General features: G+C 42.8%; 1 protein-coding gene across 2 annotated transcripts in view; it reads left to right on the forward strand.

Annotated features, from left to right (window-relative positions):
• Positions 1–1286: 1286 nt before the first annotated feature.
• The window catches only part of JAKMIP2 (janus kinase and microtubule interacting protein 2), a 37073-nt gene continuing 11147 nt past the window's right edge, over positions 1287–27212 (forward strand). For both annotated transcript variants that reach the window (XM_075009404.1, XM_075009405.1), the window contains exons 1-10: positions 1287–1415; positions 5902–6399; positions 9822–10031; positions 11802–11900; positions 15369–15515; positions 17493–17633; positions 20590–20646; positions 20926–21045; positions 25191–25319; positions 26879–26962. In XM_075009404.1, the coding sequence (XP_074865505.1) occupies positions 1287–1415; positions 5902–6399; positions 9822–10031; positions 11802–11900; positions 15369–15515; positions 17493–17633; positions 20590–20646; positions 20926–21045; positions 25191–25319; positions 26879–26962 (1614 nt within the window). The remainder of the gene's footprint in view (positions 1416–5901; positions 6400–9821; positions 10032–11801; positions 11901–15368; positions 15516–17492; positions 17634–20589; positions 20647–20925; positions 21046–25190; positions 25320–26878; positions 26963–27212) is intronic.

Below are 27212 nucleotides of genomic sequence, written 5' to 3' on the forward strand. Positions count from 1 at the left end.
ATTCGAGGGTGACATTTTCAGGATTCATTTCACAATACATGGTGTAAATAAAACATAATTCAAGGTAACATGGAAGAATACTAGTTTGTTCATTGCATGACAAAATTATTTATGGAGATTGGGTTACTTCCTCCAAAAGTAATCAATCATCTTTGTGGGAATCTATATTCTCGGTTTCTTATTCATCTAGAAAATGGGTAGTGGGACTTCCTGTTCTCCAGTACATATGGAGGAAGTTGTGGTCTGGTCCTTGCACAGGTCACCAGGAGAAAAGATGTAATGGGGAAGATGAGAAACACGGCCAGTATGCAGCCAATACGGTATGCTAATCCTGGACCATATTAAAGTGTATATTGGTTTTTGTTGTGTAGGAATTGGAGACGCCAGGGACTTAATGTGTATGGATCTGACCCTGCCTATGAAGGTGGCCATCCCAGGTCTGAGTTGAGACACAGGCTATATCTACACTAGGCAAATTAAGTCAACTGCAGATACACAGTTCTAGCTATGGCAACTGCATCCTTACTAGGCCATCCTTACTGAAGAAGGTTGATGGGAGAGTTTCTCTCATTGACCTCCCTTACTCCTCTCACCTTATGAGGCATACAGGAGTTGACTGTGACCCCTGAAAGGTCGATTTCACATGTCCCTACCAGACACATGAAATCAAACCCCAGAAGATTGACCCTGAGCAAGTTGATCTTCTGGGCTAGTGTAGACATACCCACAGACTGATAAGGCAATGCAGAGGAACCTTGTTCTTCTGCCACCAATGCTGTGCTTTCAAAGAAAACCTCTTTCTCCAAGGCTGTGAATCAGAGCCCGCCGCCATAATGAACATTTCTTTTTAAAAAAATCTCTCGCTTTGCTGAGCCAAGAAAATCCTTATGAAACAAACCGGCTACCAACTCTTTGCAGAGTTGAAAAGAAGGAAGAGGGAGGAGTATGTAGCTCTGCAAGCCATTAGGCATGCTGAGCTCACACACAGCAATTTGATTGTGCCAAAAATCCCCTTTGCAAGGGTCTGGACAGAGGTCACATGTTTGGAAAAAAATGAACTATTGTCTTTATGTTTCGTAAGCACATGAACCATTGCCATGCCGCTGACCCAATGACAAATAACAGTGTGTCTTATTTCTCCCAGGGCTTCCAAAGTGAATGAAGACAGGACCTTAAGGAATGTCAGGCCGTAGGTGCTGAAACAACTTGCACTTAACAGAACCAACAAAGATGGCAGTCCCCATTTGAAAGGAGTTAAACGCATAGACTCTCACTAAGAAGAAACAATGTCAAAAAAGGGACGTAGCAAGGGCGAAAAGCCCGAGGCCCTGATTGTTGCCCTGCAGGCAGCCAATGAAGAGCTCAGGACCAAGCTAACAGACATTCAAATCGAGCTGCATCAAGAGAAGTCAAAGGTGAGTGAGGAATCGATATTAAATGACAGTATCTACAATGAAGAAAAAAGGTCTGGAAAAACTGTATAGCAGAAAATCAAAGGAAGGCACACTTTTTTCCCCAGAAGACAGGGCCTGATTCTTCATTTTTTATATCACCTTTATCTCCTGAAGTAACTCCACTGATTTCAGTGGACTTACTCTCGATTTATGCAGGGGTAAGTTAAAGGAATCTCAGGACTTTGACAAAGAAATTTGTTGAGCTCAAGATCCTGGCTGTATTCCAATTAGATTTATCCTGCCACCCTTATATTCAGTGTTAGTTCTGTGACTTCATTTGTAATGTCTAATTACAGGGTAGTGTCGCTGTGCATTCTCCAAGGATTGCTTTCAGCCTCTCCAGGGAAGGCTGCACTTCAGTGAGTGAAGTACTCATAAATACATAGTGGCTAAGTCTTCACTAGGCAGTTTTGTTGACAAAACCCAGAGTACCCACACTAAAAATACCCAAAGAGTACAGTACTTATTAAAAGAGGAAAAAACAAGTCAGATCAGACAGGGGGATGTGAGCCTTTGTCAGTCTAATGGGGAGACATTAACACCCAGAGCAGAAAAGCTGCTGTTGTAAGCTGCAAGCCACTCCCAGTTTCTGTTTAGTCCATGGTTAATGGAGTCAAATTTGCAAATAAATTGCAGCTCAGAGGCTTCTCCCTCCACTTCATTTTTGAAATTTTTTTGTTTCAGGACTGTCACCCTTAAATCTGCAACTGAGACTCCCTGGACTCCCTCTTTTGACAAGTACTGTTGATACTGGCCCATTTCCACCTTGCTGAATAGATCTTGTCAGCTCTGGCCCTCCCTTTTACTGGGACCCCACTCTTTAAATACCCCTCTGAAACAACCCCCCCCCCCACTCATGCATCTGATGAAGCGGGTCTTTGCCCACGAAAGCTTATGCTCCAAAATATCTGTTAGTCTATAAGGTGCCACAAGACTTCTTGTTGTACTAAAAATACTGTCTACAGAACTTAGCATTCTTGTCAACAGCCTTCTGCCTCTCCCAGCAGAATCTGTCAACGCTTCCAGTTGGCGGTTCTGTTGAGAGAGCAGCCGGGCAGGCCAGCTTCTCTTTGTCAACAGAGAGGATCACCAGAGCGATCCACTTTCGTGTGTGGCTGCAATCTGTCAACAGAAGATTTGTTGGAAAACATCTGTCAACAGATTGCTGTTGTGTAGACGTAGCCAGTGTGTGTGTGTCTCTGCTGTGCCTCTAAGGTGATGCACATGGTCTTGTAAGCACAGCAACATGAGATCCTGGTGGAAGCCAGGGAGAAGCCCTAGCGGCACAGTTGTTTGTCCCCCCGCCTCCCTCAGCTGGGGAAGCCCAGAGATCGAGTGGGGAGCTGGCAGACCAGCTCTGCTGCCTAGCCCCTGAGAACCCCACAATTTTGAATTGCACTGAACTGGCATTAAAGCAAGTCAAACGCAAGTTAAAATAGTGCATATCAGGAGTTTACTGTATGAGATTTTTCGGACTCGTCATGCCACGCCCACTGTTGTACACATCTGAAAGGGACTGGAGTGAGGGTGAAGGATCTCACCCACAGCATAAACTTCTAGCTGCCACTGCATATTGTTCTGCAGAGAGGGTACAGCTCATCTTCCCACCTCCTTTTGGCTGTGCCTACAGAAGTAGAAGGTTTCAGGTTACCAAACATCATCATGCTTTTAGGTTGCTTTGTTACGAAATGTGTTTTCCACTGCCTTGCTTCCTGCTTTCTTACAGGTGGTTCTAGTCAGGAGCACATGAAATTACACCTCTAGGCTGGCATCTCCAGTGCATTTCCAGGTGCAATTCAGAGGGTTACTTTTGTCCTATGAAGCCTGGTACCAAGAGACCTGAGTGTTCCTTGGATGATAGTGAAAGAGTGGCTGGCTTTAGTTTTAACCAGGTGTTCTTTACAATGAGCAAACAACACACAAGTCCCACAATATAGTTGCTGTTGATTTCTTATCACCCACTCCTGAGGTTATAGCCAGAGCCGCCCATCTGCCCCTCCGCCAGCTGATTGTAACTGAAGCCTGTGACAGAAATTCTTTGACTCCTTCACAAATAAGCATGGCCTCAGGCAAAGGAACTGCTGGGTGCCTTGTATTTTCCGAAACCGAACAAGAGAAAGTGCTTTAGTTTCCATCATGCTTTTGATCATGAAAGGCTTTCTTATCCATCTATCAAAGCTAATGGTAATCTCAGGGCCCATCAGCCAGTGGAGCGGAAATCAGTTTCTTTACTTGTAGCAGAAAGAAAAGGAAAGAGTGAACAGACAGTTATGGGTTATCTGAAGTACTGATCATCTCTGGGGGTGTTTCTCTCCTTACCCACCAGTCCAGAGATTTATAGCCATTAAACTGCAACCCATTTTAATAAAGGACAGAATTTGCAAGCAGCAAGGAAACGGACACAGTCCTTTGAATTCACCCTACATTCCAGGCTGACCTCAGAACCTGGACAGGCACAAGGGTTTTTCAAGACATGGGACTGATGCCAAGAGATTAGCTTCTCTTCATAGGAATCATTGGCTGGCTGCCAGGAATTTGAAGGAGTAGCTAACTTCTCTCATACTTTTCACTTCATTTCCTCACTGACCCTCTCTGTCTTGATTTCCACTGCAACCATCGGCTAATAGTACAGTACCTCCATGGTGGTATGCAGTCGGCTGTCAGGGAGATCTGTGAGCATTCAGCTGCCTTGCAAAACAGAGCGCTCACTTTAATATGCCGACATACAGAGCTGAGTGTCTGATTTTAAACACCTAAGTTTGATAGCTTTGACAGGTGATGTTGAAGAGCTTGGGACCCTCAGAACAAAACTGAGTATGTGCCAATAATGTGATACAGCTGTGACAAAAGTTAATACCCTCCTGGAGCATATTAATGGGAGAATTGTATGTAAGGGACAGGCAGTCATTATCCCGCTCTGCTCAGCACTGGTGAGGCCTCAGTGGGTGTACTGCGTTCAGTTCTGAGGATGCTTTACGAAAAACACAGAGACTCCAGAAGAGAGCAACAAAAATGATAAAAGGGGCTGGAAGCCATGTTTAGCCTGGAGAAAAGAAGACTGAGGGTGGACATGGTAACAGCCTTCACATGACTGTGATCATTTGATCTCCATACCCATGAAAGTAGAACAAATAGTAATGGGCTTAATCTGCAGCAAGACAGATTTAGGTTACATACTGTATTAAGCAGAGCGGAAAGTAAGCAGGTGAGCCCTGGTGTGCAGCACTGGCAAGAGCTGGCTGAGCTGCAGCAAAAGCCAGCAGGGAGCTATTTAAGGAGCTGGCAAGGATGGGGCTGAAATAGAGCAGTACCTATAAGAAATTTTAAGTCACTTTCACTTTCTCACTATAAGGGTAGTTACACTCTGGAATAAGTATCCATGGAAAGTGGGGGAATCTGTCACAAAGTGCAAAGAACAGGTTGCTCATCTGTCAGGGATGGTCTAGGTTTAGTTAGTCCTGCCTCAGTGCAGAAGGGTGGGTTTAAGGACACTTTGAGTTCCCTTCCAGCCCTACATTTCTATCATTCTGTAAGTTACTTGTTGGATGCTTTTTACAAGCCCTAAGAAACACATTGCTCTTTTTGAGGATCTGATTAATATTTGTCAAGGTGACTTTGAAGAACTGAAACTGCAGTAAAACTACACTTTTAGGACTCTTTTTCCCCCTGGAGATATATTTTCATTGAGACTGTATCTGAGACTACTTGGGGACAGAACAGAAGAGAAACCACCTCAGTGCATCCTATATATGGCATTCTCTGGCTTTAGCAAATCCCATCCTTCAAATCAATTATAACTGTAAGCAGGCACCTTCAGCATGTCCTGGAGGGCTTCCAGTGATGCAGTATTTTATTATATTATTTGTTTATTTTACCTTTCCTCTTTAAAAGGGTTAATCAGTCGGATTTTTTATGGTATTTTTAAAGGAACTGGCCAGAGAAGTTTTTATCATTTTATCATTTTCTTTTCTCTTCTCACTGTAGATAATAAGCCAGACACGTTCAATCTCTTTCTTCATCGCGTGTTCACATGAGTTTGAGTCCTAGAGTTGCTAACAAGCTCTAAATTATGCACACAGGTTTGTTGGATAAGGTTAATGGAGATTGTTGGTTTGCTCTGTTATTGCAGGGTGGGTCATTGCATGGGCAAGAGGCTTCAGTCATTTGTTCTAATAATCAGCAGAGAAGCACTTGTGTTGAGAAAGAATATGTGGGGACAAATGCTGAAGTCCTTCACTGTGGAAAAACTCCGAACGAAACCAATGAGATTTTTTCCAGAGTAAAGATGGGATAAAAGCTGAGTAAGAGCTTTACAATTTGTCATGCTGAAGGTGCAGCAGTATATGGGTGTCTCTCAGGTGGGCTTCCCTTCCTGAAGTACATGGATACTTCAGCTGGGCACGTTTTATAATTTTCTTAACATTAATTTTCTTTTCTCACTTTGTAGGTCAGCAAACTCGAAAGAGAAAAGATTCAAGAAACTAAGCGGATCAGAGAATTGGAGCAACGCAAGCAGACGGTGCAAATCACTGAACTTAAAGCCAAACTCCATGAGGAGAAAATGAAAGAGCTGCAGGCAGTGAGGGAGAACCTAATCAAACAACATGAGCAGGAAATTACTCGGACGGTTAAAGTTAGAGACAGTGAAATCCAGCGCCTCAAGTCAGCACTTTATGCTTTGCGGGATGGGAGCAGTGACAAAGTAAGGACAGCGCTGACCATTGAGGCTCGCGAAGAGGCCAGGAAACAGTTTGACTCTGAGCGCCTTAAACTTCTGCAGGAAATTACTGAACTGAAATCTGCCAAAAAGCAGGTGGACGAGGCTCTTAACAACATGATCCAGGCTGATAAGATCAAGGCGGGTGATCTTCGGAGTGAGCATCAGTCCCATCAGGAAGCCATCTCTAAGATCAAATGGGAGAGTGAAAGGGATATTCGCAGACTGGTTAGTAATCTCCCCATGCACCAAACAACTGGGGTGACTTCTTACAACCTTCAATTTGCCTCTAGTCTTGATCGGTTTCCTACCAGTCAACCTAGGCACTGCAAATTAGTTGCAAACAGATTAAAATAAAAATTCTCCCAATTACCACAGCTCTCTTGGAATTAGGTGAGATGAAGTTGTCAGGAACAGCTGATGTGAGCTGCTCACAGGACTACTGGCACCCAGGATGAAACATGCTAATGGTATATTCTGTAATGAATTGTTAGTTTGTACACACACACACACACACACACACAACCACTGCAGCCCTTCTTCATACACACACACACACACACCACCACCGCCACAGCTGGAGGTGGATGGATTCTGAGCTTCTCCTTGCTGTGGCTCTATACTACTAGCAGGAATGGTCTTTTAACTCTAATAGAAGGGGCCTGTGCTTTGCAAGCAGGAGGCTCTGACTGGAATCACTGAGTATTTTTTATAAAAATCTTGCCAACTACAGAATTCTTCAGTGGTTGCAGTGCTACACCTGCCCATCCAAAGTGCACCACAGCAGCCATGAGAGCACCCAGATCCTCCTTCCTCAAAAATGCAGGTCCCTACCACTTGTTGTGAACGGAAAATTTCTGTGTGCAGCATAAGGCACAAAACATGCAGATTTATAGCTTTATCAGCCTGGTGTATGTATCATTTCTGCACCCCGAACTGGGCGTAGGTCTTCCTGTTACCCTGTTTGCTCTATGCTTGTCCCTGTGTATTTCTTTTTTACACAACCTACTCAGGGGAAAGTTGAGTTCTCCTCCCAGCTCACAGTGCAGCAGAAGTAGCTCCATCGCAGACAACACTGTAGTGATGTGGTTCTCTGTGCTGATTTTGTCTTCCTTGCAATCTGACACAAAATTAAATAACCTGCAGGTGCCGGGTGTTGTAGCTAGAAGTGAACCAAACAAAAGCCACAGCATTGTACATGCCTGAATTCCAAACCTAGCTCTCTAAGGCCGTTTCTACACAGACCACTTTCTTCAAAAGTGGCATGGTAATACACAGCCCAAAATATGCTAATGAGGCATGGATGCAAATTCCCCGTGCCTCATGAGCATACAGTCACATGATTTGGAGTCCAGAAGACCATTCTTCAGGACTCCAAAATGCCGTGTAGAAGCATGGCCCCTGGGGGGGGCGGGTCTTCCGGAAGGAAGTCCTTCTTCCAGAGGCCCCTTCATCCCAAAAATTTTCTGAAAGAATGGGCCTCTGGAAGAAGGACTTCCTTCTGGAAGCTCCCCCAGGGATGCACTTCTACATGGCATTTTGGAGTTTGGAAGAACGGTCTGCCTGCACAGAGTTCTGTAACTGACTGTTGACCAGGTATTCACAAAGGGAAAAAGCTGTCCTTGACCAGGTATTCACAAAGGGAAAAAGCTTTGTGTGCTTTCCTTCTTCTACCGCCATTGCCTCAGGCAACAAGGCTAAGGCCAGACACAGCGGTCCTCAGGCCTAAGGCCCGGTACCTCATAGTGGACTGAACAAAACCACTGGATTACAACATCCCAGGACTTGGGGGGTGTTGGAAATCTAGATCCAGATTTTGTTGTTGGGGGCATCTATAATTATTAATTCACATGCAAAATAAAATCAAATTTATCTTCAGGAGCCAGCAGCTTGCTGTGGGAAAGTCTCCACAGGCACTTTGAAATTTTGGGGAGTAAAGGCACTTTGAAGTAATGCAGGCACTTCAAAGTGCCCGCAGCTACATGGCATGCCAGCACTTTCAAGTCTGATGCTTTGAAGTTGCCAAGGGGGAGAATTAGCCTAATGAAGTGCTGCATGTTCATTGCAGCACTTTATTAGTAATCTCCCATCAGCCTGATTGCCATGCACCCTTTGAATTTTGGGGCAAGTGTAGACATAGCCCCACTGACAGGTACTTCATTATTTGAGAGAGAGTCCTAACTTTTGCACCAAGGAGCTTACATCCCAAACCCTTACCTATATACAGTATAGCAAATTTATTATCGGCCATATATTTATTATTATTACAAATTAAATGTAATCTAAAAGGAAACTGGAATTCTAGTTAAGCTAATAATATACCTGCAATGACCCAAGCATGTAGCAGATCCATTAATGTCAGTATAAGAGAAAGTTTAGATATTATATTATTTGTTCCTGCATGCTGTGGTTATGTCTCTGTCTGCAGTTGCTATCTACCTGCTTTTCTAACACAAATGATAGTACCGAAAGATGTTAAACAGTGGAGGGGAGATATGTTCTCTGCTTTAGTCTTAATGGTGTCATCAACAGTCATAGAAACGATGAGAAAGGTCACATTCAGTGCTGGTGTAAGTGGCTACAACTCCACCGGTTTCCAAGGAGTTATGCCCACTTGCAACAGCTACGAATTTGATCTGGAAAGTTGAAATGACAATTGGGCCCATAAATGCAAAGAAAACAGTGATCTGAACACTAAAAGTCATTATCTTGTTATTTTAAAATCAGTTGGCTAGATTGGTGTAGATCACAGTATTGCCATTTTCCAGGGTTCAAACAAAATGAGAAATCAGACCCTTGAAATTATCAGACTAGTTTCATAACCATGAGTTTCAAAATAATGAATGCTGGGGTCTTTCGGGTTTGCCTTTTGCCTCTTTTTTTTTTTTGTGAACATTTATGGTATTCTTGTGTCATATTTTCAAGCGTTTTTCTACAATCCTGAAGGGTAGGCTCTTCCTTTTGTTCCTAATTGGACATTCAAACTTTCACACAATGCCTCGCCTCCGGTACTTGGGCTTTAAGTTAAATCAGTGAAGCTGTGTCACTTTACACCAGCTGAGGATCTGTTCTCTGCGTAGTAACCTTGCAGTAAAGTGGCCTCATCCTCTGCTCCCTATTGGCAATGTGCAAAATGGGTATACAGACCATATATGCAGCAGGTATAAACCAACAGAGTTTCATAGCTGGTATCAAGCCTGAGCATATTGATTTTGGCTGTTCTACCCTTACTTTGAATTGGTCCTGGTGCAACATCATCAGCTGTGGTCACTCTGACTGGCACTTCATTCCTTCATAGACGGAGCATGATGGATTTTGACAGTGATAAACTAAACTCGGTCTGATTTTCAGAGAAGGTGCATCTCTCATGTATATCAGCAAGCGGCAAAGACCTGGGCACCATATTTTGTGTATAGATATATTTCTGAATCATTGTATTTATGGCCTGTGCTCATCATAGACTGACGCATCTGATGCAATAACTATTTGATTTTTATGATGTTGAGCAAATTTGTAATCCATGAGTTTGGTGTAGTATTTAACAGCAGATCCAGCGGTGAATAACAGTCAGCTGATCTCTCCTTAGTCCTGCAGTGCTGACATTCTGTTGGGCTTGGACAGTAACACTGTGCTTTTATTTCTCAATTCAGATGGATGAAATCAAGGCTAAAGACAGAATCATCTTTTCCTTGGAGAAAGAACTGGAAACCCAGACAGGCTATGTACAGAAGCTCCAGCTTCAGAAGGAGGCTCTGGATGAACAGCTCTTCTTAGTGAAGGAGGCAGAGTGTAACATGAGCAGCCCCAAACGAGAGATCCCAGGAAGAGCAGGAGATGGGTCAGAGCACTGCAGTAGCCCAGTAAGAAGGTTCAAACATAATCCAAAATACAGAAAATAGTCTTTTTTGGGGTTGCAAAATTATTTGCCTTCTTCCTTCATCATTTTCATGTCGCTAATATGCTTAAGGCTTGCTCTGTGAAGTGTCCTCCAGTGGCAATTCTAATTACAGGAAAGAGTTCTTGGTGCAGGAAATGTCTTCTGAACTAAACTATTCAGGATCTATTTCTTTAGTTATGCTTTATGCAAAGTGGGTATAAGATGATAAAGGAAGTTAAGAATTACAGAGTTTCCTTGTTTTCCAGCCTGAGCTTCTCTTTGAAAATAACCTTATTTCACCTGTGTATCTGCTAATATAATACATGCCTTCATGTGCCAGCAATGCCCCACTGCAATATACATTGGCCATACAGGACAGTGTCTGCATAAAAGAATAAATGGACACAAATCAGACATCAGGAATGGTAATATACAAAAACCTGTAGGAGAACACTTCAATCTACCTAGACTCTCAGTAACAGATATAAAAGTAGTCATCCTACAACAACAAGCCTTCAAAAATAGACTCCAAAGAGAAACTGCACAGTTGCAATTCATTTGCAAATTTGACACCATCAGCCAAGGACTGAACAGAGACTGGGAGCAGCTGGCCAATTACAAAAGCAGTTTCTCGGCTCTTGATGTTCACACGTCCATATTAGCTACTGATAATGGGCTACAACTTCCCTGACTGTATTGACATGATTTCTCCTCTCTTGATGTTCACAACTTCACATTAACTGCAGATAATGGGCCACATCCTCCATAACTGAACAGACCTTGACAATTCTGACCCTGCTCTTAACTGGTACTCCCTTCTTTTCATAAGCCCATGTATTTAAACCCTCCTCTGGAACCCCCCACTCATGCATCTGATGAAGTGGGTCTTTGGTTATGCTCCAAAGTATTTGTTAGTATATAACGTGCCACGGGACTTCTTGTTGTTTTTGAACATACAGACTAACTCGGCTATCTCTCTGATACCTCTTAACTAGAGTTGCTCAGAAAAGGAAGAAGCAGGAGGGCTGTTTCTGAAGAAAATTTCTACAAAACTGAAACATTTTCATTTTTGTTAAAATTTTGATCAGAATTTTAATTTTTAAGCAAAAATTGTGAACAGATTTTTTTTTATTCCAACAGCTTGAAAAATTACAAGTTTTCTCTACAGATTTCCTGAAGCTAAAAAATTTCCCTCCCTAAACAACATGGGAAAGTAGACACTTTTGGGGAAAAAAACAAAAATCTAATTTTCCATCAGCAAAGTTCCAGTGGAAAAATTTTGCACAGTTCTTTTCCTCAGTCCATAAATCCCTTCTACAAATCTTCCTCCTCAGATATATCTGCCAAAGAACATCTTGCAGATGCCCTCAAGGCTGTTCGGACACATCCATGTTTCTTCCTAGCAGATATTTATGATTCCCATTGCTTTGAGCAGTTAATGCTTCTTGGGTAACCAATAAACCAATAAACTAAGCTTGCAGTCATCAACATCAGTGCCAAGTGAATGCAAACTGCTACCAACATAAGGTGTATGGGACAGTGTAGAATAAAATCAGTGTTGTTTAAACTTTGGCCCAATACCCCAGAACACGTGACAGACATTGAAAACAATATTAACTTTGCAAATGGGTTTCTTTTAATTACCAAATGATGCGTTAATCTTTATTGTGAGCCCTCTAGTCAACTTGTTTTGTTGTCCAACGGACAGCTTTAGAGGAACTAGAAACTAAGCTGTGTTTCCTTCCATTTACAGGATTTACGCAGAAATCAGAAGAGGATGGCAGAGCTGAATGCCACTATCCGGAAGCTGGAGGACAGGAACACGCTGCTTGTGGATGAACGAAACGAACTGGTGTGTGCTCTCATCTGTGTCAGACTGGGAAGGTGTGGAGCTGTAAGAAAAGGAAAGAAGAGGAACCTCTAATGATGTCAGAGGCAGAAAAAATTTATGCTATGACCAGCAACTGCCTCTGGGGCCCTGGGGCATGTGGGGGTTGGCAATGTCATTGTGGTTGTCACGTAGGCTCTGCTGCTTCAAGACCTAAGCCAAAGCCCATTGAAGTCAATGACAATCTTTCCATTGACATCAAGAGCCCTCAGCCATTAGCCCACCACATTCATTCCTGCCTAGAATTTGCTGTCTCTTACATTCTAATTTAACATACTGCCATATGGTGTGGCTGATGTGGTTAGGTCCTGTGAAGGTGTCACTTGTATACATCTATGGTCAGAGTTGGTGACGGGGTTTGTTGTGAGAATACGTTCCCAGATTAGTAGCAGCAACGAAGGGTCCTGTGGCACCTTATAGACTAACAGAAAAGTTTAGAGCATGAGCTTTTGTGAGTTAACTCACTTCTTCAGATGCAGAAGTGAGTTAACTCACAAAAGCTCATGCTCTAAACTTTTCTGTTAGTCTATAAGGTGCCACAGGACCCTTTGTTGCTGCTACAGATCCAGACTAACACGGCTACCCCTCTGATACGTTCCCAGATTAGTGATTCTGTGGTATGGTTTGTGGCTGCTGATGAGTATTTTCTTGAGATTGGGCAGCTGTCTGTAGGAGAGGCCTGGCTTGTCACCCAGGGCCTTTGAGAGTGAAGGATCATTTTCCAACATAGGATGTAGTTTGTCAATGATGCATTGAAGGGATTTAAGATGGGGACTATAGGTGATGGCAAGTGGTGTACTGTTATCTACCTTGCTGGGTCTATCCTGAAAGTAGGTGACTTCTTGGTATTTGTCTGGCTCTGTCAATCTTTTTCTTTACTTCCCCGGGTGAGTAATTACATTTTAAGAATTCTTCATTAAGATATTGTAGGGTTTTTTTGTTTCTGTTGGTAGGATTGGAGAGGTTGTATCTTAAGGCTTGGCTGTAGAAATGGATCATGTCATGTGGGTTAGATGGAAGCTGGAGGCATGTAGGTAAGACAAGCCATCAGTGGGTTTCTGGTATAGAGGGGTATTAAGGTGGACTTTGTTGATTTGTACAGTAGTGTCCAGGAAATGGATCTCTTGCATGGGATGGTCCAGGCTGATATTGATAGTGTGGTGAAAATTGATGAAATCCCTGTTGAATTCTTCAGAGGTCTCCTTATGTTGGTTCCATAAGATAACAATGCAGGATCTGAAGAAACATTCTAGATCAGCCATAAAAAATGTTGGCATATTGTGGGGCCATGTGTGTACCCAAAGCAAGTGCCACTGACTTGAAGATATAAATTGCGCCCAAATTGGAAATAGTTGTATGTGAGGACAAACTCACATAGCTCGGTCACCAGTGTGCCATGGAATCATCAGGAATGGTGTTCCTGATAGCTTGCAATTCATCCTCAAGTGCAATATTAGTGTAGAGAGCAGCTACATCCATAGTGGAAAGGATGGTGTTTTCAGAAAGATCACAGTCATTCTGTAGTTTCCTCAGGAAGTCAGTGTTGTCTCAAACATAGCTAGGAGTGTTGGTAGCATAGGGTTTGAGAAGAGAGTCAAGAGACCACAATAATCCTGCTGTAGAAGTGTAGAAGTGAGAGGATAGGATGTCCGGGGTTGCCAGGTTTATGGATCTTGCTTAGCAGACAGAATACTCCTAGTTTTAGCTCTGTGGGCATGTCTGCATAGATTTGGTCCCAAGCTGAGGGAAGTAGTTTCTGGAATGGGTGGTGTAGTTTCTTTTGGTATTCCTTGATGGATCAGAAGAAAGAGGCCTATAGAATGTGGTGTTCGTGAGTTGCCTGGCAGACTCCATGATGACTACAGCACTTCCTTTGCCAGCCTCTTTCGTTATAATGTTAGAGTTAGTTTTGAGGCTGTGGATAGCATAAGGTTCTGCACAGCTGAGGTTATGTGTCACATGGTCTATGTCTACTAGCAGATAGGAATAAGGGGATTTCAAAGTTCCTGGGGTCCTTTCGAAAAGGACCCCCATCTGGATGAGCTGCATGGCAGCAAGCTGCGGCAATTTCAAAGTGCCGCGGTTGCCCACATGCTAATGAGGCACCAAATATGTATTTCAGTGCTTCATTAGTAATCTTTGAAATAGCCATTTGCATGGCCATTTCAAAGTTTTGGGCTAGTGTGGACACGGACAAGGTGTATACTACCTACTATTTACAACTGAGAAAAGAATTATGTACAGTCAAGATAACAATAACTAACTGCTAGAGCACTTGCTAGGATAAGCACAGGGAAGTTTCAGCTAACCATCACTGGCAAGAAAAAGGAAATGAGGAGGGGGTGACTTGGCAGGGTCCTGTATCAGGTGCCCCAAAGGTGCCATCCCAGGGGGCATCCAGGCCAACCCCATGGCTACCTGCAAGGGGAAAAAATTTCCAACTGCTGTGCATGCATGTGCATACACACTAAATTGGAATGCATATGAACAATCATGTGAAGAACAACAGTGGAATATTAGAACATGCCACTTTCTACAAATGATTTATTGCTGCTAGCATTGATCTGATTAAAATAAATCTACTGTTTTATACAGAAGGTATATGTTCTGTTGTCCCTCAAGAGCCAAAGATATGGAAGCAATTTTTACTATCAGCATGACTTTGCCCATAAAAGAACCTGTCCAACTCTGTCTTTGGGTAAAGAAGTCAGTAAGGCCCAGTAGCAGGTTCTGTTCCTAGCTCTGCCTCTGGTCTTCTGGTTGACCTTGGACAATTCATTTTGGGTGCATCTACACTTGCATTCCTCTTTCAAAAGTGGTATGCAAATGAGGGAAATAAAAATGTAAATGAAGCGTGTATTTGCATATTTGATGCCTCATTTGCATATTCTTATTTCAAAAGAGCTTCTTCAAAAGAAGAAAACCAGTGTAGACGCTGCTCTTTCAAAAGTAAACCCCATATTCGAAAGAATCCTTCCTCCCTTTATTTAATGGGAAGAAGGATTCTTTCAAAGATGGGGTTTACTTTCGAAAGAGCAGCATCTACACTGGTTCTCTTCTTTCAAAAGAAGATCTTTCAAAATAAGAATATGAAAATGAGGTTCCAAATATACAAATATGCACTTAATTTGCATTTTCAATTTCCCTCATTTGCATACCTCTTTCGAAAGAGGAATGCAAGTGTAGGCGCACCCTTTGTGTCTGTACCTCAGCTTCCCGATCTGTAAAAGAGACATATACATATTGGCCTCCATTGTACACTGTTTTGAGATGTATGGACGAAACATACTATATGAGAGTCAGTTCCATTTCATATTTTTCATCAGAGCTTTGTTGGGATAGTGGTTGCTTGGGAAGGAAAGAGAAAACAAAAGCCCAGATTGGGGGAAGGAAAATCCATTTTTAACTTGTAATTGTTGTTCATTATTACAGTTGAAACGTGTCCGAGAAGCTGAAAAACAATGCAAACCTCTCCTTGAAAGGAACAAGTGCCTCACCAAGAGAAATGATGAACTGATGCAGTCTTTGCAGCGCATGGAGGAGAAACTCAAAGCAATCACTAAAGAAAATGTAGAAATGGTTGGTTCTGAACACCAAGCAAAGATCTGTGTGTGTGTGTGTCTGTGTGCATAGCGACAGGCTTTGATGTGGTCTTTCATAAATTAGATTTATAGGCCTTAATCATGCAAAAAAGCAGAGTCAGTAGGCAATATCTTACTCTGAAATTTTGTTTCCATCCAAGCCTGGCTGTAAACACTTTATAGATGAGAAAATATTATGCAGTACATTTTCAGCCAGCTTCATATTGGCCTTTGCCTCTCCATCTTTATGTGCACACCTGTGGCAGATAAAAAAGCATAATCTGCCTTGCAGCACACACAGAACCCTCACATCAGGCATTTGGGCAGCATGGCTGCATGCATCACTTGTGGGCATTACTACTTGCACGTGGAAAAGTGGTTGTACAAATGTCAAGTCTGGCAATGTTAATTGCACCACAAAGGGGATGTCTGGAGCTGTAAATTTCACCCCAAAGATTTATTCTACCACATGTGGCTGCTACACCTTTTTACATGTGGAAAAGCTTTCTTTTTTATAAATCCAACCAAAATAGAACTGTTACTATTCTCAAACAGGTTATATCAGACTTCTCCAACACTCACTTGGGGTTGCTTTGGTATTAATAAAATGGATAACCAATATCTTTGGCTTCAGTATGGAATAATGCAGCTGGGAACTGAGAAGTCTTGCCCCCCATGGGCAATGGGTCTCATAGGCAGGGGAGGCCAATGCCTTCCCCAACAGCCTTACCTGGCCCTGCCCACACACCACCAAAATGCCCCAGAGCCCTTCCACCATCCTGTGGTTGTGGTGCCAGAGGCTGGTGCAGGTAGGCTAGAGACTGTCCCCCTCTTCTCCCAGCACTGGGGCCACTCAGGAGTCCCCTCTGGCCCACCTGTTCTTTGTTGCACTGGAGCCGGGGACTGTGGCAGGCTGCAGCCATGCTGCCTGTGGGAGATGTAGGGCTGGGGGAAGCTGGGGAGCACTATGCTCTGGCAGGGAGGGGGTAAGGGCCAACAGCCACACTGAGGGAAGGGCTAGCACTGGGCAGGAGTTTGGAGGGCTGGGCTCTAATAGGCATGGAAGGAGTTGGGTGGGGACCTTGCCTCCCCAGCCAATGGGGTCACCTACAGCTCATGCTTTCCCCCATAGTGTTGTTAATGTATCTCACCCGTGATTTGTGATTTCCATTACACACGGCTTGAGCAGGCTGGTTGCTTTTCCACATAGTCTTATCCTAATCACTAGTGGAGCAGGACCTATCTGATTCACTGTAATTTCTTAGGCAAGTTAGTACTTGACATCCATTTTAGCAGAGGTTCAAGTTTCAGGATTAATCTACCCAGAGACCATGTCTACTCTAGGCCAAAAAGTCGATCTAAGATACACTATCCCAGCTACAACAATGGAGTAGCTGGAATCAAAGTATCCTAGATCGATTTTTCTGGCTGTCTACACAACAGGAGGTCCATGGGATAAATTCTCACATTGACCTCCCTTACCCCTCATGACAGTGAGGAGTACCGAGGCTAACTGTAGAGTCTTGATGGTTCAATTTAGCATATCCTCACTAGGCACACTAAATTGAACCCTGGAAGATCAACCCTGAAGGAGTCAATCTTCCAGTAAGCACAGAAATACCCTCAGGCTGTAACCAATCCATGTCCTACAAACAGGCAAAATTAGTGTTGACACCACAGACATTACAATACTTCTACAACTTGACAGACTTCTATCAGTTTCACTCAGAGAATTCTCCCTCATGCTTTCTGTGCACAAGTCACTACAGTGCAACTTAATTCCCTAATATTCCCTGTTTTTTTACAGTTGAGAGAATAAAAAGTAGTAATATGACAATTTTGTAGCTGATGCAGATTTGAAAGAATATGAAAACTTTGCCTGATTTTATACCAAAGGGTGTGGGGGTGGAGTATAAAGTATTGACTCTCATATTATCTTCCTTTCTATATATCTATATTTGTCTTCTAAACACAGAGAGAAAAAATGACATCGCACCCTCCACTGAAGAAATTAAAGTCTCTCAATGACCTAGATCAAGCTAATGAAGAGCAAGAAACTGAGTTTTTAAAGCTTCAAGTTATAGAACAACAGAACATAATTGATGAGTTAACAAGGGTATGTCTAGCCAATCATGAATTAAAAGCAATTATGTTTAACTGACAGCTTCATAACAGAAAGGATTTGAGTGGTAAAGATTTAATAATAATATGTATTATTATCTCTAGGATCTGAATTTCAAAATCCAGTCTCACAGGTACAATTTTCTGAGTACAATTATGTGTGTGCACAGGTTGTGTCATTTTGTAGATAGGTGTAATCCAGTAATTAGATGTCTAAATGATAATTAGTTGTAGGAAAAAAATTAGCTGCAAGAAAGAAGAATGGTGTCTTACTCAAAATCAGGTCCCCAGTGTGTTTCACAAAACAATATCCTAAATATTTACATAATCAGTAATATAATTCCAGGATACAATAAAATAGAAAACAGAAGCCTAAAATATATGCAGTAGCTCTAGAATGTCTTTTACAATTATGTATATGCAATCTACTGCGGTATGCAGATGCTGTATAGGTAAAAGAAAAAATAAGTTTGCAGATGAGAAACGAAGGGTACTCAAGCAGAAAGAGAGAGGATTGTTTCAGATTTTGGAGGCCAAAATAGGAGTAGGTTTTGTACTCTGATATGGAAGACTGATTTCAACTTGGGTCTGGTCTACACTAGGAGATTAGTTCAAACTTAGGTGATTTAGGTCAATTTTCTAAGCAATCAGTCCATATTACAGGATCCGTTCCATCAACTTTAAGGGCTCCTAAAATCAACTTTGGTAAGCCTGCTTTTCACAAGGACTAAGCCAAAAGTGACTTTGTATGTTTGACTTTAGAGTAGTACAGACAGAGCATCATGAAATTCAATGTTCTTGGCTTCCTGGAGGTGTTCAAGAGTACCCAAATGTGACCACTCTGGCCACACTTTCAGCTGTGCTCCTGTCCAGTTGTGCAGGAAATAGCCCAGGAAAGTTTAAATTTAATTTCCTGTTTGGCCAGCAGGGCAAGCAGAGCAGGCAGCACACCTGGCCATGAATTCCCAGGGTCACATTAAAACAGCCTGTAGCTGAACTGCTCCTTCTTTTGGTCCAGGCTGCTTGGTCATGAGCCAAGAGAGCAAGGGGTAACCTAGAGCTCCCAGGATCACTATTGGCATCTCCACATTTCAAATGGTGATTTTCTGGTCCAGAAAGAAAGTTCCATTCTGCAGCTTTCTGAACAGACCAGAGTCCCTAAAGATGCTCACATCATGCACCTTTCTCAACCATTCCACGTTGATGTCAGTAAAATGGTATTTGTGATCTACGAATGCCTACAACACCTCGGAGAACTACCCCTTGCTATTTATGTACTCTGAGGCCAGGTGGTCTGATTCCAAGATAGGCATGTGTGCTCCATATGTCATTCCTCCACAGTTAGGGAACTCCATCATGGCAAAACTGTCCACTATCTCCTGCGCATTTACCAGAGTCACTGTTCTTTGTAGCAGAAGTGACTGATTGCCTTAGCTACCTGGATCACAGCAGCCCCCGCTGTAGATTTGCCCACTCTGAACTGATTGCCCACCGACTGGTAGCTGTCTGGCATTGCAAGCTTCCACAGCGCTATTGCCACTTGCTTCTGAACTGTCAGGACAGGTCTCGTTCTGGTATTGCTGTGCATCAGAGTGAGGGAAAGCAATTTGCAAAGTTCCGTGAAAGCGTTCTTACACATGCAAAAGTTTTGTAACCATTGCTGATCATCCCGTACTTGCACAACAGTGCAGTCCCACCACTCTGATCTTGTTTCACAGAACCAGAACTGGCTCTTCACTGCGTGCAAAGCATGAAGTGCAGCCAGCATCTCCCCCTTCCTCCTCTCAAGTATCTCACATTTGTGCATGTTTTTGTATCCTCCTCATAGTCTCCATCACTCTAGTGGCTGCTTAGCCCCTGCACATACTGTAGCACAAACGCATGAGACGTTCATAGTACTTGCCAAAACAGTTTGAAATAGGACATGTTCCACGCTGGCCTTGCAATGGCATCTGCACAGATACCCAGTGAAAAAAGGGCATGAAAATCCTTTTTGTCATTGCTTTCCAAAGGAAACAAGAGGAGATAAGTGCACTGTGAAAGGCTGATACCACACACACAGAAGCACCCGCAACACTTTGTCTCATTGGACACTGGAACCTTAGCCCACAATGCTAGGAGGAAGTTGGAACTGTGGGATAAATACCAGCAGTGCATTGCTACAACGTTGCAGCTGCCCTCCCTGATGGGGACACACTCTATTGACTTCATGTGCCACTGTGGACAGGCACCCTAGACTTTACAAAAATTGGTTCCTAAAACAAAAGTCGACCTTAACAAATTTGACCTAATCTCCTAGTGTAGACATACCCTAAGAGAACAGGGACTCCTCCCCAGTTCTACACTTGCTGAAAGGGTGAATTCTTCTATGCACTGTACACCCTGTCAGTAATAATGTATGTCTGAATCTTGGGTACATCGGCGAGCTTAAGTGCTGCTGCTAGAATCCCCGTAAGGAGCCTCTGATGTGACACAGAAGCACACGTTGTCAGACAGCCATTCACTAGTAATTTCCAGGACATTTGCAAGATGATATGGGCAAAATCAAATTCCAGAGAAATCTGTTGAATCTTCTAAGACTTAGCTCTACTTGTGAAACCAATAAGAAGTCAACAGTAACACAGTCCAATGACTCTGAGATACACAGATATCAACAACATAACTGCAGCAGACAAGGCAAATAATATACTTCAAATCCCATGGCCTCATCCCACACCTGATAAGGACCAGGCTCTGTACAAACTGTTCAACAGAATTGACAGCAATGCTACCTGAGTAAATAGCTGGAGCTTCTTTTCAGATATCATAACATGTTCTCACCCTTTTGAACTTAAATATCCGTGTTCCACACAAAGAGCTGGATCCTCAGCTTCTGTAAATGAGACTAACTATTTCAATCAACGAAATCTATGAAATATTGGATCAAATAATTTCTTAATTGTACTTTCCAGGACAGGGAAAAGCTCATTCGTCGCAGGAAGCATAAAAGAAGTTCAAAGCCAATTAAGGTAAGTGGAAAACTAGGTTGTCTTATTGTGGGCTTTTTGAGAAAGCAGTCTGTAAAAATCTGATGAAACAGATGATGTTGGGTTGCAATAAGCTCCGTCAGTGGTAGAGTTTATGTACTTTCATGTACATCTGTGTCAATCTGGAAGAGCAATTCATGACTTGTGGTTCCTTTAAAGTGTCTACCAGTGTTTATGGAACTGGTGAACACTGTCCCAGGACAAACCTATGCTTTTTGCCTCCCAAAGCGATTCAGAAACCATATATTCTTCCTGTTTTAGAGACATGTAGTGGATACAGTTTTTGGATATGATGATGACTCCATGGACTCAGAAACCTCATCCATGGCCTCATTCAGAACAGACAGAACACCAGCAACCCCAGATGATGACCTGGATGAGGTAAGAATTGGCTCACCTTCTATAAGTGGAGCAAGATTTTGAAAAGAAATTTTGTTCCCAAAACAAGCAGCCACATCCTTAAAATATGTTGGCTGTGCAGTGGGTGCTGAGCTCTTCTGTCAATATGGCCTCAGTTTTGGATGTGGAAATCTTACAAATCTGGCCCTGAGCTCTTTGGAAATCTAGATCCTAGAGCTTGCAATAAGTATCACTAAATTGCTTATTATCCATTCAGTTAAATACAGATTTTATTTCTTTTGAATTGCTTTGGTGAAAGACACGGGTAGTGGATACTAGTCTGCCCAATCAGTTCATCAATTGCATCCACCAGACAGAAAAGTGAGCCCTGAATCGGTCCTTCAGGTGTAGATCCACTAGTCTTGCTTTCCTCACTTCACCTTGAACATCCATGTCTCAATCCTCCCCATCAGTTTTTCTGAGCCCACAATTATCTCCAGGCCCTGAAAGTTCCTTAATGGAGATCCCAGCACTGTATTACCATTAATGATTCATCACACACCCACTCATGCACTGACACCATGAGCCTCAAGAAGGACAGAACACAAGAGCTTTCACTATTGAAGGCAGAGAACTCACCACCGAAGCCAAAGGAGAGCTCTTTTACCTGTTTGGCAGTGGAAGACTGAGAAACCCCACCAAAGGAAAGCATGCTCCCATATGCCACAAAATGAACCATGTAGTCATTCCAGAAGGCACACACAATGTGGCAGATCTTAGTACTTCTTGGAAAAGGTACTCGGGTAGAAAAATGAAATGGCATCCTATTTACCTTAGACCATTTTTCCAGTAAGGCCAGATAATTTTGAACTATAATCCCATTCTCCAAAGCACTCGCATCCACTCTTGATATCATCTGCCACTGTACTCTCCACACCATTATCTAAATAACTGAATATTTAAGAGGACTGGTCCCAAAATTAGCCCCTGAAGAACCCCGTTTGTTATGCCCTTCCATATGACCGTGAACTATTAATAACTACTCTCTGGGAATGGTTATCAAACATTTAAGCACCCACCTTATAGAAGTCCTAGTTTATTAATGAGAAGGTCATGCTTAGTAAGTTTAGTTAAGTTCCTACTTTATCTACGAGGCTTGTTATCCTATCAAAAATATGATTGTACAGAACATCATGTTCAAACACTTGTTGGCTGTTACCTATCACCTTATATCTTTTAGATGTTTACTGGTGGATTCCTTAATTATTTGCTCCATTATGTTTCCTGGTACAGAAATTAAGCTGACTGGTTTGTAGTTTCCTGGGTTGTCCCTATTTCCCTTTTTACAATATTCACACTTTTCCAGTCTTGTGGAATTTCCCAGCCACCCCTCATCCCATGAGTTTTCAAAGATAATAGCTCATGGCTCATATCACTTGAATCAGCTCCCTGAATATTCAAGGATGCATTTCATGAACTTGTCTAAATAATCTTAACTTGTTCTTTTGCTATTTTAGCTTCTGAACATACATCATTTTCACTGGCATTCACTATGTTAGGCATACCATCAACTTCAACCTTCTTGCTGAAAACAAACAAAGAAGTCATTAAGCACCTCTGCCACGTCCACATTTTCTGTTATTATTTACTCTGTCCTTAGTCTTCCTCTTGCTTCTAATATATTTGCTGAATGTTTTCTTGTTACTCTTTAGATTTGTAGCTAATTTGAACTTGTTTTGTGCCTTAGCCTTTCTAATTTTGTCTCTTCATACTTTTGTTATTTGTTTGTACTCATGCTTTGTAGTGTGACCTAGTTTCCACTTTTGGTAGGACTCCCTTTTGATTTTTAGATTGTTCAAAATCTCCTGGTTAAACCAGGGTGGTCTCTTCCCATATTTCCTATTTTTTCTACAAACTGGAATAGTTTACTCTTGTGTCCTTAATAATATCTCTTTGAAAAAATATCAACTGTCTTCAATTGTTTTACTTCTTAGATTTGCTTCCCAGAGGACCTCACTTACTAACTCCCTGAGTTTGCTGAAGTTTGTCTTCTTGAAAGCCATTGTCTATTTGGTTGTTCTCCCTCCTAGCACTCCTTAGAATCATGAATTCTATCACTTCATGATCACTTTCACTCAAGTTGACTTCGGTTTTTAAATTCTCAACCAGTTCCTCCCTATGTAATTAAAATCAAATCTAAAACAACTTACCCTCAGCAGCTCTCTCCAGCTTCTGAAATAAAAAAATGTCTCCAATACATTCTAAAAACTTGTTGAATAATCTATGACCTGCTGTGTTATTCTCCCAACAGATGTCTGGATAGTTGAAGTCCCCTATCACCAGCAAGTCCCATGCTTTAATATTTTGCTAGTTGTTCAAAAAAAAAAAAAGCCTCATCTTCTGCCTGGTTAGGTGGTTTGTAATAGTCCCATACCATGACATAGAATCATAGAGCACTAGAACTGGAAGGGACCTTGAGAGGTCAGAGTCCAGTCCCTGATCTCACGGCAGGACCAAGCACCCTCTAGACCATCCCCGATAGATGTCTGTCTAACCTGCTCTTAAATATCTCCAGTGATTTCAGCCCTATTTTTACCTCTTTTTATCCTTACCCAGAGATGCTAAACAAGTCTGTCTCCTATGCCGATCTCAACCTCAGCCCAAGTGTTTTTAATATATAAACCAACACTTTCACACTTTTTTCCCTGCCTGTCCTTGCTAAGCAAGCTGTACCCTTTCATACCAATATTCCAGTCATATATTATCGCAGCAAATCTCAGTGATGCCAACTATATCACAGTTGTGTCTGTTTACTAGCATTTCAAATGCTTCCTGCTTATTTCCCTTACTTTATGCACTAGTCTACAAAAACCTAAGAAATTTATTTGATTTTGCCACCCCCACCCCGTGTTCTCCCACATACACCCGTCCCTCCAGTTTCTGGTCTTCCAGGTCTCCATTGTTTATGACCTACCTGTGGGCTTTGGTCATCTGCCCTTCCTGAACCTAGTTTAAAACCTTCCTCACTAGGTTAGCTAGTCTGTATCCAAATACTACCTACTAGGAAGGAGAAGAGAATGACAGGCCTAGAGACAGAATGTATTCTCACTTGTAGCTGTTTCAATCTGGAACAAATTCATAGAAGTCAATGAGCCATATTTACTACCCAAATCCCTCTGGTAAGTTCCCAGGAAGTGAAAGTCAATTTGGGACAGAAGCATACCAATATCATTTGCATAAACCTCCTGCTCTGTCAGGATGTACAAGCCAGAAAGTGGAAGGGCCTAGCTGGGAAGGAGTCAGGGCCAGAATACTGAGCAGAGGTACTGATTCAGTGTTTCCCAGCCCCAGTCTGATTCTAACATTATGTTCATCAATACAAGGCAATGGAAGCATGAATCTCTGCTAGGATTTAGCTGCATGGAATAGCAAAGTGTATCTTCCTGTGCCTCAGCAGGAGAGTCAACCCTTCTTAGGGCATGTCTATACTTACTAGAAGATCAACACGCTAGTGGTCAATCTTCTGGGGTTCCATTTAGCACACCTAGTGGGACCACGCTAAATCAAACCATCAGGGCACTGCCATCAACCCCAGTTCTTCTCACAGTCGTGAAGAGCATAGGATGGACGTTGCTGGGAGAGTTTTCCCTGTCAATCTCCTGCTGTGGGGATGGTGGCAAAAATTATTTAAAATGTCGACTCCAGCTACACAATTCTTGAAGCTGAAGTTGTGTGTCTTAAATTGATTTCCCCCCCTTGTGTCAACCTGGCTTAGTGATGTGGAGATTCTCTCAACTGACACCAAAAACATGATGTGTCCCTGAGAAACATGGTAGAAATCTATAAAGCCTTGTGATCTAAGCAGCGCTGGTCTTTTTTCCTGACATCTTGCTAAAACTGATGTAAAAATAATTCCACAGCCGGAGTATCCATAATCTGAAATAGAACACTGCCAGCACCTGTTTCTTTTAGCGTAAAAATCTGCAAATATTTTCTACACTCCACATCTTTACCTCCCCTGCAGCACACTTTTTACAAATCTATTTTGATTCAAGCGCTTTGATTAACTGTACATGGTAAAGCTGGAAACCTAGCTTGGCCAGAAAGAGCCATATTTTAGGCACTTTACTCTTTTGCAATGCCTCTGGGTCTGCTGCTTATACAGCATGTTCTTTGTGTTTGTACAGAGTTTAGCAGCAGAAGAATCAGAGCTGCGATTTCGACAGCTAACAAAGGAATACCAGGCCCTGCAGAGGGCCTATGCATTACTGCAGGAGCAGACTGGAGGCATCATAGATGCTGAAAGAGAAGCCAAGGTCAGTCATTGTCTGGTGAGGTGTGCGGGGGGGTGGGGGTGGGGAATATGTTCAGCTACAACTAGAAGCCAGTGTATACAAACCTCCCAAAGGGAAGATCAACGTGTCATCTAAGATACAGAGTTGAGAATCCATGTAGTTGATAAATGACAGTTTCACTCATATTGCACAGCTTATTTAAAGGTGCAACATTATTAAAGAGAGTATATCCCGGGACCATCCTTTGTTTCTAGCTGCTGAATCTGGAAACCTTGCATTTATGCAGACCTGTTAAAGTGGGTGATTCTGTACATTGATACAGACAATTCCCTAGGTTGTGCATCAGGCTGCAGGTTTTTGCAGGCACAAAAGGCACCTATAGTAGGGTATATAGGGTGACCAGCCATTCCATTTTTCCTGGGATGGTCTCTTTTAAACTGTCTCACAGGCATCCTGATTTTTAAGAAAATGGGCAAATTGTACCATATTTTGCAGGGCTCCTGTTCTTTGGTGACTTGGTGTCTTGGGGATGTAGCCCCCATTGTCACAGAGCTCCTCCACTGGGCAGCTACCCTGTTCCCTGGTGCCCAGCTCCTGATGCCGGGGAGCTTCTCCGTGGGGCAGCTGCCCCACTCCGTAGCACCCCAAACTGCTACTGCTGGCGAGCTCTGCCATGGAGCGGCTGTCTCATTCCCCGCATCCCATACCTAGGGAAGGCAACTCCTGCTGCCAGAAAGCCCCTCCATGAGGCAAATGCCTTGTTCCCCAGCATCCCCACCTTAGGGAGGCAGCTCCTGCTAGGTGGAAGCTCCTCCATGGGGTGGCTACCACGCTCTGCCCCCTCCTGAAGGAGCTGCAAAGCCCCTATTCTCAGTGCCCCCCTGCCAAAAGTTGTGGAGCCCCCATCCTCTGCTCCCTGCTCCTTAGTAGGCTGTGGAGCCACCCCCACCTCCGACTCCAGTGCTTCACCACAGGGCAGCAGCTCCCATCACCGAGAAGCCCTGACATGGGACAGCAGCCCCCCAGAGGCCAGTGTCCCATATTTGCCATAGGGCAATGTGCTCACCCTAACCTACAGGTTTGTGTGGGTTCAAACATTTCATGTTCTTTTCAACATGTATTTGAAATCCAGAACAAGCAGATGTAGTTATTCTACTCAAAGATACTAATTATGCAGTTTACATTAAATCTTCCAAGGCTAAAAAGATTTCCCATCTGCAGTGTGGGGATAAATTCTTTCTCCCACCCTTTTCCTGCCTTACTATTCAGAACATAAACTCTTCAGAGCCTGGATTGCCTCTTGCTGTGCTTTTGTACATTATCTAACACAACAGAGCCATGGTACTTTTGTACTACAATACACCAAAATGATAAGATTTGGGGCCTGATTCTCAAGTGTCTATGTCCCAGCATCATGATTTATGACAGTGCAAATCAACATAGGCATAAAATGTAATGAAGTCAGACCTGTAGCATTTTACATTCACTTTCCAGGAGGCCAGACTGCTATGCTCTGTTTCGAATGTACTGAAAATCCCAAAAATGTATTTAATATTTAATGGTGTAACTGACTTCAACAGGCACAGGAGCAGCTCCAAGCAGAAGTCCAGAGGTATAAAGCAAAAATCGAAGATCTGGAAACAACTTTGGCAGAGAAAGGACAGGTAGATGCTTCGCAGTTTGTTGTTATGGACCACAGCTAAACTGTGTTTCTGTTCACATATGGATGAATTGAGGCCATCAGAGGTCCTGGGTACAGTATCTTGTTTGCTTCATGAGTTTTGCAGGAGCACAACAAGCGGTTATTACTTCAGTGTAGCCAGTGCTTTTTTTGTACGAAAAGAGAAGCCAGTACTCAGTTGGCTCCCTGCTCTTGCCCCCCGCCCCCCAGCAAATCCCAGGGCCACCAAGGGG

Source organism: Carettochelys insculpta, chromosome 15 (genome assembly GCF_033958435.1).
Source record: "Carettochelys insculpta isolate YL-2023 chromosome 15, ASM3395843v1, whole genome shotgun sequence".
Lineage (NCBI taxonomy): Eukaryota > Metazoa > Chordata > Testudines > Carettochelyidae > Carettochelys > Carettochelys insculpta.